Raw genomic sequence first — 15,792 nt, forward strand, 5'->3', positions numbered from 1 at the left:
AAGCCAGTAGGCGGAGGAGGGGGGAAGATGTGAGAAGCTGGGAGGTGGTATGTGGGAAAGGCAAAGGTCTGGAGAAGAAGGAATCTAATAGGAGAGGAGAGTGGACCATGGGAGAAAGGGAAGGAGGGGCACTAGAGGGAGGGAAGAAATTACTGGAAGGAAAAATAGATGTTCATGCCATTAAGTTGAAGGTACACAGACGGAATATGAGGTGTTTCTCCTCCAACCTGAGAGTGGACTCATCATAGCAGAACAAGAGGGTATGGACCAACAGGTTGAATGAGAATGGGGATACTGAAGAACCTTCTCTGCATCCCTTCAAAGTCATTCACATTCTCCCTAACGTGCAACAGGGCAACCAAACACTGAAACAACTTTAGAAAGGATTGGGAGAAATTCCTTGTTTTTATACCTAATTTAAGAAGGTCAATATCTCATTGATTTGACCACTGATACTTGGTACTATATTGTTACCCAGAGCTGGAATAACATTCTAACTATGAAAGGCTAGGGTCAGATCTATAATTGGGCCATTTTTTGACCAACACCCTTCCTGAATTCATATTCCTGCCTCTCTGTAAAAGTTTGGCAGGCCAGGTCCATACTAGGAACATAAGTGAAAACTCCAGCCTTATCGGAAAGGTCTTATCAGTGGGCCGAAGGACCTGTGCCCCTGCTATATTTCCCCAAGCAGACCTTTGCCCCCCCCCCCACCTGAAACCTCCACAAAACGGGTGCACTGCATAGACCCAGGTCATAACCGGGGGTGGGGGGGGGGGGGGAAGGAACTATTGTCATGTGGTTTCATAATGAAAACCATGGCAACAGAGCCTGGTGAACAATGCACACAAAGTGGTACAGAATAAGTATTTGCAGATGCCAGCCATGAGATGAGAGCTTAACATTAAATGTGTTCATCGAATCAAGCCTAGTGTAGACGACTGGAGGTAGGATTGGAAAAGCTGTGCCAAGGACCAGCATTAATCATCAGTAAGAAAGTATCATCCTTGGAACCAGAGAGATATTAGACTTTCTCTACTGAGATCAACACTGTTTATATTACGATCTCTAATTGACAATTAGGCACAAATTTTGTAGTTAACACACTTTGTCAAGTTGAAGAGCAGTGGTTAAGTAAAACCAGTGCTGGTTTTATAAGTATACCACACAGCTCAAAGCCTCAGAACCTTGCATCTTTATTGAGACAGTTTACATCAATTTTATCTTCACATTTCAGTCCATGGGAACATTCATAAAATGCCTCACAACGTGGAATTATTCACAGATGCACTTGTGAAAATGACCATGGAGGAAGAGGAAGGTTCCCTGGACGAAATACTGGACAGTCTCTATGTGTTGGGTCTGCATCACCCTGAAAGGGTGTTACTGATCTATTATGATCATCTAGCTCAGTACACCAAACTGACAGCTTCACAGGGGACTTTGTTACTGGAAAGCATGGGGAATATTATCAAGGACACCCTTGATCAGATTAGTCAGAGCCTGGCACAGAAAATTCTCTCTCTGTCTGCTGTGTGGGTGACTAAGCCAACATGGCCACATGCTGGGAGTCAGCAAGCTGCAAGCAATCTGCTGGTTACGATGAGCAGCAGATTTACTGATGAGGTCGTCCACTTGTTGATGGAGAGTTTCAAACAAGGTCAGCACCCTCAAGTATATGTTGTGAAAACCCTGAGCAAAATGTCAACAGAAAACCCCTACAGCATGGTGCCATTTCTGAAGCACATCTTAGGGGCTATGTTTCCAACCCTCTTTAGGACTAAACAGGAGGAGATGAAAGCTGCATTTGCCACAGCACTGGGAAATTTCAGCGAGAGCATCCTGATATATCTGTCAAGTGTGGAGAAAACCTCAGACCCTCTAGTAACCACGGAGACTTTCTCCACTGAGATCAACACCATTTATAGTCTGTTGTTTAAGGTGTGGCTGGAGAAGGAGCCCCCTAAACTGATGCTAACTATTATGGAAGCTCTGGGCTATGTCACTTTACTCTTGCCAAGGGAGAGGCTAGAAAAGGAACTCCCCAAGCTAATTCCAACCATTGTGTCTCTCTACAAGAAGCATCCTGCACATTCTTCTGTCACAGGATGCCTGTACCAGGTGTTGGACATTGCTATCAAAATAAACAGTTTAGAACTGAAAACACAGATGGGCAATCTGCTTAAAAATCTCCACCAGCAAATCTGCCTTTCTGTAGGGTCAAAGAACTTCCTTGGTGGGAAGAACCACGGTGAGATTTTGCGCTGTTTTACGCTTCTTGCCCCAGCTTATGCAGACATTTTGGTTGACTTCCTCCTACCCAGGTTAGACAGCGTGGAGCAGCAAACCAGACTGGGAACACTTAGTATCCTGAGGCATCTGATAAGTTCAGCCTCCTCACACTTAGCCCAGAAGGCGCATGCCATTGTGGCCGCCATGAAGCCAGTGCTTGTGGATAAATGCAGCAACCAGGAAAAGAAGCTGGCTGCTCAGCTCATCTGTGCCATGGCCCAACAAAGTTACATCCAGGCAGAGGACGGAAAGGTAATGGTGGAGTTTCTCGTCCGACAGTGTGCTGCCGCTCTCGATTCAGGCACGCCGGCAGGACCCAGCCATCAGTCAGAACAGGTTACAGATGAGGACCTTGTCACAGTGTGTGAGACAGTGATGTTTATGATCACAAATACAGCAAAGATGGAGAATGTTCTCTGGGCCGTCCTCTTGGACTATGTCACCTTGACCCAGTACACCAAGGCTCTCACAACCATTTGCAATTGTTTAGCGCACCTCGGGAAAAAGAAGCTGCAGTCTGGCATGGGAAGGTTTATGTTAATGTACAAGACAGATAGTAGTCCCCAAAAAGCCCAGGAACTGTTGGCTCGACTCCTTCTGCTGTCTTGCTGCCCATTTGAGGGAGGAAGCCGCGGAGCAGCGGCCCTGAGATTACTGCAAGTCCTGGGTTCCAGTATTCACCCAGCAATTGCATCAGAGTGGGACAGGGACCTGTCGGCATTAGTTGGTCAATTACAGGAGCATTCCAAGGAAACTCTACCCGAAGAGGAATGGGAAGAAAAATTATTACTGCTGCTGTCCAAAACTCTGACCAGCATTAACGATGAGGAATGGATTCGTCCACTGAGTGAGGAAATGTACAGGCATATTGAAATTGTCTGTCATTCAGCACAGAAGGCATTCCTCTACAAAGCTCTAGGGGTTGTGTTCAGCCAACTTCACAGCACCAATGTAAAGGAGGACCTTCTCGAAATGCTGCTGAGTGTGCAACCCAGCGAGAGGGTAGAAAGGGAAGGTGTGGCCGTCGCTTTTGGTCTTGCTTCTATGAGTCACTTTGACGATGCCCTTGACTGTCTGCAGGAGTTTGCTCATGCTGAGAGAAGCAAGAATACCAAATGTTCCTCCGGTGTTCATGGGGACAGGGTTGATGTGGACATGGTCGAGGTCAACAGCACTCTTGTTCTGTGCTATGGCAACATGGCACTCTATGCCCCTGAGGAGCAGGCACTGCCCAGAATAGAAAGCCACATTCTACCCGCTGTTATCCAATTCATTCCAGACAGGCAGGGAATGACAGCGGAATATGGCAATGGCTCATTGCAGCTCAGCCTCATACACACCATCACTCTGATAGCCAAATCCCTAGAAGTAAACAGCCAGAGAGTCCTGCTGAGCAGGAAAAGGGAGCTGCTACAGTGCATGCAGGACTTTATGGAGGCAGAGCCGACACAGCTACTGCAGAGCCCTATGCGACAGCAAGCCATCACCGCCTGCACACACCTCATTAAACTGAGCAGTGAGTCCAACCACTCTGACACCCTGCCTGTGATACGTACTTGCCTGGCAAGTACATTCAGCCTGCTGCCAGCAGAAATGCACAGGGGCAACACTGGAGGTAATGCAGACACACTATATGCAGAAATTGTGAAGGCCTTGAAAGAGTTTCTGAAGCAGATACTGATTCAGGACCCCACCCCAGAATGTTTCCAGGCTATGTTTAAACAAATAGAAGTGTGGATTATCTCCACCAAGGAGCACGAGCGAGAGAGAGCTATGGACACAGCACTGGAGTTGCTGAGGTATTACTTAGAAGAAGTGCCTGTCAACGATGTAATGCTGTTGCCTGATCTGGGTGCTGTGATTGGACGCCTGATGCCACAATGTGCTGACCCATCACTTGCTGTTCGACAGATGTCGGTAGATTCGTTGCACATGATGCTGGCCATTCAGGTGCCATACCAGGACACCTATCTAGATCAGCAAAGTGAACAGCTTGAGGTGCTGAAAGCAGTCAGAGAGGAGCTGGTGAATCCCAGCCCTTCACTTCTTCTTCAAGCATGCAGGCAGATTGCAGAGATCATCTCCAACAGTTTGCCTCAGGACCAACTAGGAAAGCTACTCCTCGCGGTGTTCACTAGGCTGTCTGACCAGCAGCCCAGCTGTGCCAGTGCAGCGGCCGTGCTCACTGGAACCATCACTGCAACACAGGGCAGGGAACTGAAAGGTCAGGTCTCTGAGATACTTGAAGCCCTTAGGAGTGAGCTCCAGTCAGTCACTCTAAGAGTAGAGGTGAAACTCTCAGCTCTGCGCAGTATTGCCATTCTAGCCTCGTACAACCCCAAAGCAGTAGTGGACCATCTCCTTACCTATCCTGCTCCCTTGGACAGCTACACCAGCCAGTTGTGGCAATCCCTGGCAGAGTACACACAGGGGAGCCCAACCATAATGAAAGAGCTGGTGGACACATTGAAACAGCAGTTACTACACTGGGAGAAACAGATCCATAGCATCCATGAGAACAAAACACCACAGCCCTCTCAAGAGTGCCTGGTCAGCGTCTGTGCTCTGCACGAGATGATAAGTACACCGGAGTCAGCAGAGGTTGTAACAGAATTATTCCCGGAGCTCTTCAGTGTTCTTCTTGTCCACCTCCGTTCCTTTGTCGAAATTTCTTCACCCAGTGTTTTTGTTCCTAATTGTCCAACAAAGCAGAAGGAATTCTTAGTGAAGCCTCTGACACTTAGGAGCAAGGACATCTGTGTGACTTGTGTGCAGGCTTTAAAGGCCCTGATGGGTCAAGTGAACCAACAGAAGCTGGTAAAATGTATGGAAGAGAATGGTGGTTGGAGCCAAATGATTGATCTCTACCGATCCCATGCAGGGGTTGCCCTCCTCGCCAAAGAAATGGCTAGGTATGCTTGTCCCAGTTTGAGTGGGATTGTAGAACAGGTAATAGCACTCATCCCCATTCTTCAGGAATGTCAGAAAGTTACCACAGCTTCCTTCCTCGGTGAAATTTTAAGATCACCACTGATGACCAAACTGGACCTTACAGACACCCTGGTGAGCAAGCTGCTTCAGTGCCTGGTCAACTCCTCCACTGCTCTCCAAGCAGTCTGCGTAAGGGCTCTGGGCAACATCACAGTTGGAGATCCTCTGAACACTGAGAAATATTCTCAGCAAGTGCTGTGTGCAATGATTTACTTAATGGAATCCGAACAGCAGGACAATGAGGTACTAATGTTTGAGGTGCTTTCCTGCCTGGGGAAGCACTTGAACCTGCTGAAAGCAAGTGCTGTTAAACCCTCTATCATTAAAATCTTCACCGCCACCCGAACATTCTTTGACGCTTCAAACGAGAGAGTCCGGGCTGAAGCATTTAACGTGTTTGGAAACCTAGCCAAATGTGGAATGAGGGACCCAAAATCCTTCTTGTGCCGACAGATCCACGGGAACTTGGTCCGTCTGTTACTGCAGCTGGATGCCAGGAGTGAGGAACTCTCCTCTTCGTGTAACATGACTCTACATTTGGTTGCACCCCTTGTGGTCTCAGCCAAGGCGTTCTCACTGATTGAGAACTATGTGGGAGAGCCCACACTGAACTACATTGAGTTCCTTAGAGCTATTTCACAGCAACTGATGAAGGACTTCCCTGAAAAGGTCCACTCTTACATTACAGACTGCATATCCTTCTTCAACAGGCCGGAGGAGCAACTCCGAGCAAATGCCATAACCCTTTCAGGACTGTTTTTCCAACGCCCAGAAAAGCATACCCAATCTGCCCGCAAAATTACCTGATGCAACAAATTTTACTTTTCTGCCCTCCTCCAAGACACACACCAGCCTCATTCATTCTGTTCAGACTATTCAAGTATTTTTGAATAAATTACTTCATTATAACACTGCTACATTACTTACAAGATATGTTGTTGAGGAGGCGCTGGGAGAGGACAGAGCTCAGGGTTTAGAAGGGCACGGCTTTTCAATGTAACAGCATGGATTTAGCAGAAAGTTATGAGTGAAGAAACTGAATTTTTGAGGAAGCATTGAGAAGTGTTGGTGAGGGTTGTGCAATTATACCATCATAGAACATTACAGCACAGAAACAGGCACTTTGGAGGCATCTAGTCTGTGCTCAATCATTAATCTAACTAGTCCCATCAACCTGCACCCAGACCATAGCCCTTTGAATCCTTCCCAGCCATGTACCGATCCAAATTTCTCTCAAATATTGAATTCAAACCCGTATCCACTACTTACACTGGCAGCTCCTTCCACACACTCACCACCCTCCGAGTGAAGAGGTTCACCCTCATGTTCCCATTAAACATTTCCCCTTTCACCCTTAACCCATGACCTCTAGTTCTGGTCTCACCCTACCTCAGTGAAAAAGCTTTGCTTGCATTTATCCTGTCTGTACCCCTCATAATTTTATATACCTCTATCAAATCTCCCCTTAATCTTTTACGTTCTAGGGAATAAAGTTCTATCCTTCCCTATAACTCAGGTCCTCAAGACTCAGCAACATTTTTGTAATTTTTTTCTGTACTCCTTTAATCTTATTTACATATTTCCTGTAGGAAGGTGACCTAAGCTGCATACAATACTCCAAATTAAACCTGAAACATCAACTATTTATTACTTCCCAAAGATGCTGCCTGACCTGCTGAGTTTCTTCAACATTTTGTGTGTATTGCTTTGGACTTCCAGCATCTGCAGACTTTCTTGTGTTCATGTTAGGCCTCACCAATATCTTACAGAATTTTAACACAACATCCCAACTCCTGTACTCATTACATTGATTTATGAAGGTCAATGTGCCAAAAGCTTACTTTGTGACTCTATCTACTCCACTTTCAAAAAATAATGGATCTGTATTACCAGATCATAGAAACATAGAAAACCTACAGGCCCTTCGGCCCACAAAGTTTTGCCGAACATGTTCCTACCTTAGAAATTACTAGGCTTACCTATAGCCCTCTATTTTACTAAGCTCCATGTACCTATCTAAAAGCCTCTTAAAAGACCCTATCGTATCCACCTCCACCACCGTTGCCGGCAGCTGCCACTCACTCACCACTCTCTGAGTAAAAAACTTACCTCTGACATCTCCTCTGTACCTACTCCACAGCACCTTAAACCTGTGATTGCTCTTTTCTACCTCACTCCTCGGTGCCCCACCGCTCACCATGTAAGACCCACCCTGGTTAGTCCTCCCCAAGTGCAACACTTCACACTTGTCTGCATTAAATTCTATCTGCCAATTTTCAGTCCATTTTTCCAGCTGCTCCAGATCCCACTGCGAACTCTGATAGTTTTCCTCATTGCCCAGTACACCCACAAACTTGGCGTCATCCACAAATTTGCCAACCCTGTTTACCACATTATCATCCAGATCTTTGACATAGATGACAACAATGAAAGACCCAGCACCGATCCCACGGCACTTCAATAGTCACAGGCTTCCAGTCAGAGAGGCAACTATCTACTACTATTCTGCCTTCGCCTGTGAAGCTAATGTCTAATGCATTTTCCTAATCTCCCATGTGGGATCATGTTAAGGGCCTTGCTGTAGTCTATGTAGACATTATCCAAAGCCCAAAGTAAAAATTTATTATCAGAGTACATACATGTCATCACATACGACCCTGAGATTCTTTTTCTGTGGGCATACTTAGCAAATCTATAGAACAGTAACTATAAACAGAATCAATGAACGACAAACTATGCAAATACAAATGTAAGTAAACAACAATAAATAACAAACATGATAAAACAAGATAAAGAGTCCTTAAAGTGAGATCATCAGTTGTAGGCACACCAGAAATTGAATAAGTATAGTTATCCCTTTTTGTTCAAGAGCCTGATGACTGAGGGGTAGTAACTGTTTTTAAACCTGGTGGTGCGAGTCCTGAGGCACCTGTATCTTTTACCTGATGGCAGCAGTGAGAAAAGAGCACAGCCTGGGTGGTGAGGGTCTTTGATAATGGATGCTGCTTTTCTACAGCAACATTCTTAGATGTGCTCAATGGTTGGAGGGTTTTACCTGTGAGGTACCGGGCTGAATTCACTACCTTTTATAGGATTTTCTGCTCAAAGGCATTCATGTTCCCATACCAGGCTGTAATGCAGCTAATTAACACACTTTCCACCACACATCTATAGAAGTTTGCCAAGGTCTTTGATGATATGCCCAATCTCCACAGATTCCTGGGGAAGTAGAGGTGTTCTCGTGCTTTTTCTTACAACAGATCATCTAAGATAGTGACACCCAGGAATTTAAAGTTACTGACCCTCTCCACCTCTGATAATTATTGGCTCATGGACCTCTGGTTTCCCTCTTCTGAAGTCCACAATCAGTTCTTTGGTCTTACTGACATTGAGTGAGATGTTGTTGTTATTCAACAAACCTGTACGTTAATTCATCACCATCCTTGCTACAGCCAACAACAGTGATGTCATCAGCAGACTTGTATGTGGTGTTGGAACTGCACTTAAGCCACATTCATAGGTGTAAGGCAAGTATATTGCCTTTATCACCTTTTCTGGTAACTTCCTCAAAAAACTCTTAAGATTGGTTAGTCACAACCTACTATACACAATGCCATGTTAACTATCCCTAATCTGTCCCTGTCTATCCAAATACTTATATATCTGTTCATAGATACATAGAAAACCTACAGCACAATACAGGTTCTTCGGCCCACAATGCTGAGCTGAACATGTAATTACTTTAGAAATTACCTAGGGCTACCCATAGCCCTCTATTTTTCTAAGCTTCAAGTTCCTTAGAATATCTTCTAATAACTATCCCACTAGTGATACCAGGCTTATCAACTTATAATTTTCTGGCTTATTCTTAGAGCCTTTTTAAATAATGGAACATCTTTAGCTCCAATTCTCCACCACCTCACCTTGTGGCCAATTTGAATAAAGACAGCAAACACCTCCTCCTCTGCAATCTGTACAAGCACCATGACCTCACTGCTGCTTTGCCTTACTTCTGTAGACTCTGTGTCCATCTCCCATGTAAATACAGGTGCAAAAAATCCATTTACTATCTCTTTTGTCTTTTTTTGCTCAAGCATAGAATACCATTCTGATCTTGCAGAAGGCTAATTTTGTCCTTTTGCTCTTAATATATCTGTAGAAGTCCTTAGGTTTCTTCTTCACCTTGTCTGCTAAAGCAACCTCATCCTTTATTTTACCCCTTCTGATTTCCTTTTTAAGTGTTCTCTTGCATTTCCTGTACTCCTCAAATACTTCATTTGTTCCTACCTGCTATGCACCACCTTCTTTTGCTTAACCAGGTCCTCAATAGCTCTCAAAAACTAAGGTTCCTTCAAACTATTATCCTTGCCTTTCATTCTGACAGGAACATATAAACTCTATACTCTCAAAATTTCACTTCTGAAGGTGTCTCACTTACCAAGTACACCAGTGCTCTAATTCTACAATAAGAAAAAGTAAATAAATAACAAAAATAATCTACCTATGGCGTATGCCTCATGGAAACCTCAACTTCCTACTCTAACGTAGACCCACTCACACCATGGCCACTCCGCTTAAGCTCTCTTCTTTATTTTTGTCTTTGCCAACTCCTTAATTATATGCAATCCAATGCCTCCTCTGGAACTGTGGTGCGTAAAATAAACTGACTCACTTCTTTTAAACTTTCTTCCTCGACATAATCCGGTGTCTCCTCAGGACCATGGCACACAAAATATGCCAACTAATCCACTTGCTTCTTTTAAACTTTCTCTCCCTTTTCACACTCTAATGTCTCCTCGGGAAATGTGGCATGCAAAACGTGCATGCATCAATTTTTATTAAGTGTTAGATTTGAGGCCAGTGTTCCATTGCAATCCAACCATATCCACCACTTGAAGCTCATTCCACACTCTCAACACACTGAGTGAAGGAATTCCTCCTTAGGTTCCTCTTAAATATATCACCTTTCACCCTTACCTCATAACCTCTAGTTCTATATTCACCCAACCTCAGTGGAAAATGCCTCCTTACATTTATCCTATCTATAATCTTCATAATTTTGTATACTTGTATCAATTCTCCTCTCAATCTCCTGCACTCCAGAGTGCCACAGCAGCATATCAGCTCAGGGCATTCCAGAGTTCAGAATTCAAAATTTAATACTGATGCCATTCTGTAAGGGTTTTCCAAGGGTGCTCTGGTTTCCTTCCACAGTTCAAAGATGCACTAGATGATTGAGAGGTAGTAACCTGGTGGTGCAAGTTCTGAAGCTCCTGTACCTTGTGGCAGCAGCAGGAAGAGTGATGATGGACGCTGCTCTCGTGACAGCTTTCCATGTCGTTGTGCTCAATGGTTGGGGGGGGTTTTACCCATGACGTACCCACTACCTTTTGTAGGATTTTCTGTTCAAAGGCATTGGTGTTTCCATACCAGGCTGCGATGCAGCTTGTCTATACAATCTTCATTTCACATCTATAGAAGTTTGTCAAAGTTATAGATATCATGCCAAATCTCCACAGAAGAATGGAAAACCCATGTCAGAGAATGATCATACGAATGAAAATACTGTCATATGAGGAGCATTTGATGGGTCTGGGCCTGTTCTCCCTGGAGTTCAGAAGAATGGGGGGGGGGGGAGGAATCTCATTGACTATTGAAATGCCTAGAAAGAGTAGATATGGAGAGGCTCTTTCCTATAATGGGAGAGTCTAGGACCAGAAGGTACAGACTCAGAATAGAGGGACATCCATTTAAAACAGAAATGAACATAGAACATAGAACAGTACAGCACAGTACAGGCCCTTCGGCCCACAATGTTGTGCCGACCCTCAAACCCTGCCTCCCATATAACCCCCTACCTTAAATTCCTCCATATACCTGTCTGGTAGTCTCTTAAACTTCACTAGTGTATCTGCCTCCACCACTGACTCAGGCAGTGCATTCCACGCACCAACCACTCTCTGAGTGAAAATCCTTCCTCTAATATCCCCCTTGAACTTCCCTCCCCTTACCTTAAAGCCATGTCCTCTTGTACTGAGCAGTGGTGCCCTGGGGAAGAGGTGCTGGCTGTCCACTCTGTCTATTCCTCGCACTATCTTGTACACCTCTATCATGTCTCCTCTCATCCTCCTTCTCTCCAAAGAGTAAAGCCCTAGCTCCCTTAATCTCTGATCATAATGCATACTCTCTAAACCAGGCAGCATCCTGGTAAATCTCCTCTGTACCCTTTCCAATGCTTCCACATTCTTCCTATACTGGGGTGACCAGAACTGGACACAGTACACCAAATGTGGCCTAACTAGAGTTTTATAGAGCTGCATCATTACATTGCGTCTCTTAAACTCTGTCCCTCGACTTATGAAAGCTAACACCCCATAAGCTTTCTTAACTACCCTATCTACCTGTGAGGCAACTTTCAGGGATCTGTGGACATGTACCCCCAGATCCCTCTGCTCCTCCACACTACCAAGTATCCTGCCATTTACTTTGTACTCTGCCTTGGAGTTTGTCCTTCCAAAGTGTAGCACCTCACACTTCTCTGGGTTGAACTCCATCTGCCACTTCTCAGCCCACTTCTGCATCCTATCAATGTCTCTCTGCAATCTTCGACAATCCTCTACACTATCTACAACACCATCAACCTTTGTGTCATCTGCAAACTTGCCAACCCACCCTTCTAACCCCACATCCAGGTTGTTAATAAAAATCACAAAAAGTAGAGGTCCCAGAACAGATCCTTGTGGGACACTACTATTCACAACCCTCTAATCTGAATGTACTCCATCCACGACGACCCCCTGCCCTCTGCAGGCAAGCCAATTCTGAATCCACCTGGCCAAACTTCCCTGGATCCCATGCCTTCTGACTTTCTGAATAAGCCTACTGTGTGGAACCTTGTCAAATGCCTTACTAAAATCCATGTAGATCACATCCACTGCACTACCCTCATCTATATGCCTGGTTACCTCCTCAAAGAACTCTATCAGGCTTGTTAGGCACGATCTGCCCTTCACAAAGCCATGCTGACTGTCCCTGATCAGACCATGATTCTCTAAATGCCCATAAATCCTATCTCTAAGAATCTTTTCCAACAGCTTTCCCACCACAGACGTAAGGCTCACTGGTTTATAATTACCTGGACTATCCCTACTACATTTTTTGAACAGGGGACAACATTCGCCTCCCTCCAATCCTCCGGTACCATTCCCGTGGACAACGAGGACATAAAGATCCTAGCCAGAGGTTCAGCAATCTCTTCCCTTGCCTCATGCAGCAGCCTAGGGAATATTCCATCAAGCCCCAGGGACTTATCCGTCCTAATGTATTTTAACAACTCCATCACCTCCTCTCTCTTAATATCAACATGCTCCAGAACATCAACCTCACTCATATTGTCCTCACCGTCATCAAGTTAATGAAGAGGAATTTCTTTAGCCACATGTGGTGAATTTGTAGAACTTATTGCCACTGACAATTGTGGAGGCCAAGTTACTGAGTATATTTAGAGTGGAGGTTGATGGGTTCTTGATTAGTTAGTGTATCAAAGTTTACACGGAGAAAGAAGGCAGGAGAATGGAGTTGAGGGGGATAATGATGGAATGGTGGAACAGACTTGATGGGCCAAATAGCTTAATTTTGCTCTTATGTCTTATGATCAGTGTGATAGCCCCGCTGTGCAATAACTTCATATCAAAGAACCAGTAATTCTGTTCCCCTCTGTGCAATAACAGCTAATACGAGCTCTTGCCTGGGCACTTGTTTTGTGAGTCTGCTGGTGAATGGTAAATAAGCTCAGAAAGATGTCTCCTCAAATAAATCATTTTAAAAAAAAGCTAACGTCGGCAATACAGAACCATGTTTCATTCCATTAGACACATAAAAATTAACTGCCCAACACCTGGTAAATAGGAATGAGGTTACATGTCAGGGCAGGAGGTTGGGCGAATATGCCCTTGTATAATTAGATGGTGAAAGATATAGACAGTTTAGAGTAAAGGGCTGCCAATTGTGTTTAATGGAAAAATTATGAAAGTGTCAAACTGACAGGTAACCGGTTAGATTACTCTGACCTAATGTTGATGATTATAGCATGTTAAACGTTTCCTGTGTTTGCTCAAATAAACTACCAGACACCTCTAGTGGTCAATGTTCTTGTTCAATAAATGTCGGGCAGTATCAGGAGCTGCCAACAAGGTACACCACTTCGAGGGAGTGCTGCAACACAGGAGAGACAAAGACAAGGGAGTGTTGCACTGTGGGAAGGGTGGTACTGGGGGATAGTCAAACTGTGGGAAGGGCAGATACTGAGGGAGGGGAGGTCTTAAGAGAGTCACACTGTGGGGGGAGGTACTGAGAGTGGGGCAAGGATGGTGCTCTGGCTGTGAGGACTGGTCCCCATGCCATCATGGTGGGTTTCAATGAGACTCGTGGGCATGGAGGTGCTCCAGCTGTGCTAACCTCTGGTCAGCTGGAATTGCTCACAAATAAGAGAAAATCTGCCGATGCTGGAAATCCAAACAAAAAATACAAAATGCTGGAGGAATTCATCAGGCCAGGCAGCATCTAGGAAGAGTACAGTCCACACTTCGGGCCAAAACACCTCGGCAGGACTGGTCATTGGACACATGGCCCAAGACACCTCTCAGGAGAGGGTCCCACATGTGAGCCGTCTTGCAGGGATGCCTACTGTACCCTTGCACGATGTACCAAGGAGGTTCCTGCACACACTTTACTTCCTTTCCTTCCTCTGATGACCATACACCATAGCAATCTGTTTCATCACCTGGTGGTGGGGGAGGTCCCCAATGAAAATCCCTTTATGCAAGGGTCATTCCCATGTACATTGGGGACCTGGAGTGGAAGGTGTTGCAAAGGGCAGTAGCTGCAACAAGCTTTTATGTAGGTTTACAGGCATCCCGTCCACCTGTCCGTTCTGTATCACGCTTATATCGAGTGTGACAGTTTGCAGCCCCTTTGAATATCTGAAGGGCCAGCTCCTCAGGTTGAGGAATCGGAGATATAAAAATTATTTTGAACCCATGTAATCTCTGGCTAAAAGAATAATTGGGACTGGATAGGAACTTTTGAACTGAAGTAAACTCTGCTTTCAGCAGTCAGCTAAGACAGGCACATACCAGTTCTCTCTGGTTTACAGAGAGACCTTGAGAAATTGCTAACATTGTACATTGTACTCTCGTTTGAGTAGGGGGAGGAGGGCTCACCGATAAGGACTGGACAGCACAGCCATCTGTAATTAAGCCTTGATGTAGCAGACTCCCTTATCTGTAACTAAGTTCTGCACAGACTTGGTGATCGTACCAGTTCAAATAATATCTTGCAACAGTAATGTATGGGGCTTACTATGTATAGATTATGGCTGTAACCTGAGGGAGAAGATCCACTTGTCGGATGGTGGCAGTACTTACTTGCCTTTCTTTTGACAGTTGGGTCTCAAACTCCTGCAGGAGGGTACGCAATAAACTGTTGTAACTATAAGAATCTGGTTTACCGCGTTTTATTCAGATTTGACTTTAACAAGGTTTTGCTTCCACTTCAGCCCTGCGCTCCTCACATATGGGTACTGTTACGAATGTGCCACAACTCTGAGGGGCCAAGGGTACAAAGTAGCCCCCTCCTTTTTGAGAATCGCAAGATGGCTATTAATTCAGGTCTGGGACCCAGGAAATGAGAGAGAGACACGCAGAATCCACAAGGGTTTGGAATGTGTCCTGGCCCCCAGAAAGGCGGAACCATTGATAACGACTATTGTCTCTTGGAGATGGAATTGTGTATTGAGTACTGTACTATTCATTGAAGCCCTCAGGGAATGACCAGAGTGGGCTGGTTGAGGGATTGCATCATCCCAATCTGAATGACATCTGAGACCCCGTGAGTAAGGATAAAAGAGGGTCTGGGGAACAAGTCCTTCAGACACACCAGGAGAAGCGCTAGAAATCCCGTGACAGCGTTTAATAGCGACAGCCAGTGGGGGCCCGCGTGCATCCATTCCCTTTGCCAGGATTGGGGTCTTACCACGGAAGAACGGCTTTAGCTAAAGGAGAAACCAACACCAACAGAACTCTGGAAGGATCGACATCATAAAAAGGAAAAGCTGGCAAGTTTCTAAAAAACTCTCTCTTGACTCCAACTAAAGGCTGAAGCCTGCATGAACTGCGTGACTTTTATATTTCCATCGGACAATACATTATCCCCTAGACAACAATAGAGCTATTTCTTATTGATTATTATTATACCCGCACTTTTAGATTTAGTATTGACAACGTATATTATCTGTATGTTTGCATTGATATTATTTTTGTGTATTTTTACCAATAAATACTGTTAAAGATAGTACCATCAGACTTCAACGGACCTCTCTAACTTTGCTGGTAAGTGACCCAGTTACAGGGTTCGTAACAGTACCCAGTACAGAAAGGGGATGGGTCAGCAGAAGATTTACTGGTGATCCTGTCGCTGTACAAGATGGACATTCACAGGTCAAGCAGCAGA

The 15,792-nt window shown here is 45.0% G+C and overlaps 2 protein-coding genes across 2 annotated transcripts in view; one reads left to right on the top strand and one right to left on the bottom strand.

Annotated features, from left to right (window-relative positions):
* The window catches only part of bet1l (Bet1 golgi vesicular membrane trafficking protein-like), a 43,006-nt gene that overhangs the window by 25,118 nt on the left and 2,096 nt on the right, over positions 1–15,792 (bottom strand). The window lies entirely within an intron of this gene.
* LOC140728796 (maestro heat-like repeat-containing protein family member 1) lies at positions 1,300–6,090 on the top strand. Its single transcript, XM_073047751.1, has one exon. The coding sequence runs from the start codon at positions 1,300–1,302 to the stop codon at positions 6,088–6,090; it is 4,791 nt and encodes a 1,596-aa protein (XP_072903852.1).

The sequence above is a fragment of the Hemitrygon akajei genome, chromosome 6 (assembly GCF_048418815.1).
Source record: "Hemitrygon akajei chromosome 6, sHemAka1.3, whole genome shotgun sequence".
NCBI classification, from domain to species: Eukaryota; Metazoa; Chordata; class Chondrichthyes; order Myliobatiformes; family Dasyatidae; genus Hemitrygon; species Hemitrygon akajei.

What these genes read in the sequence shown, in the direction of transcription:
- LOC140728796 (XM_073047751.1), top strand. Translation starts at nt 1,300, where the DNA reads ATGACCATGGAGGAAGAGGAAGGTTCCCTGGACGAAATACTGGACAGT.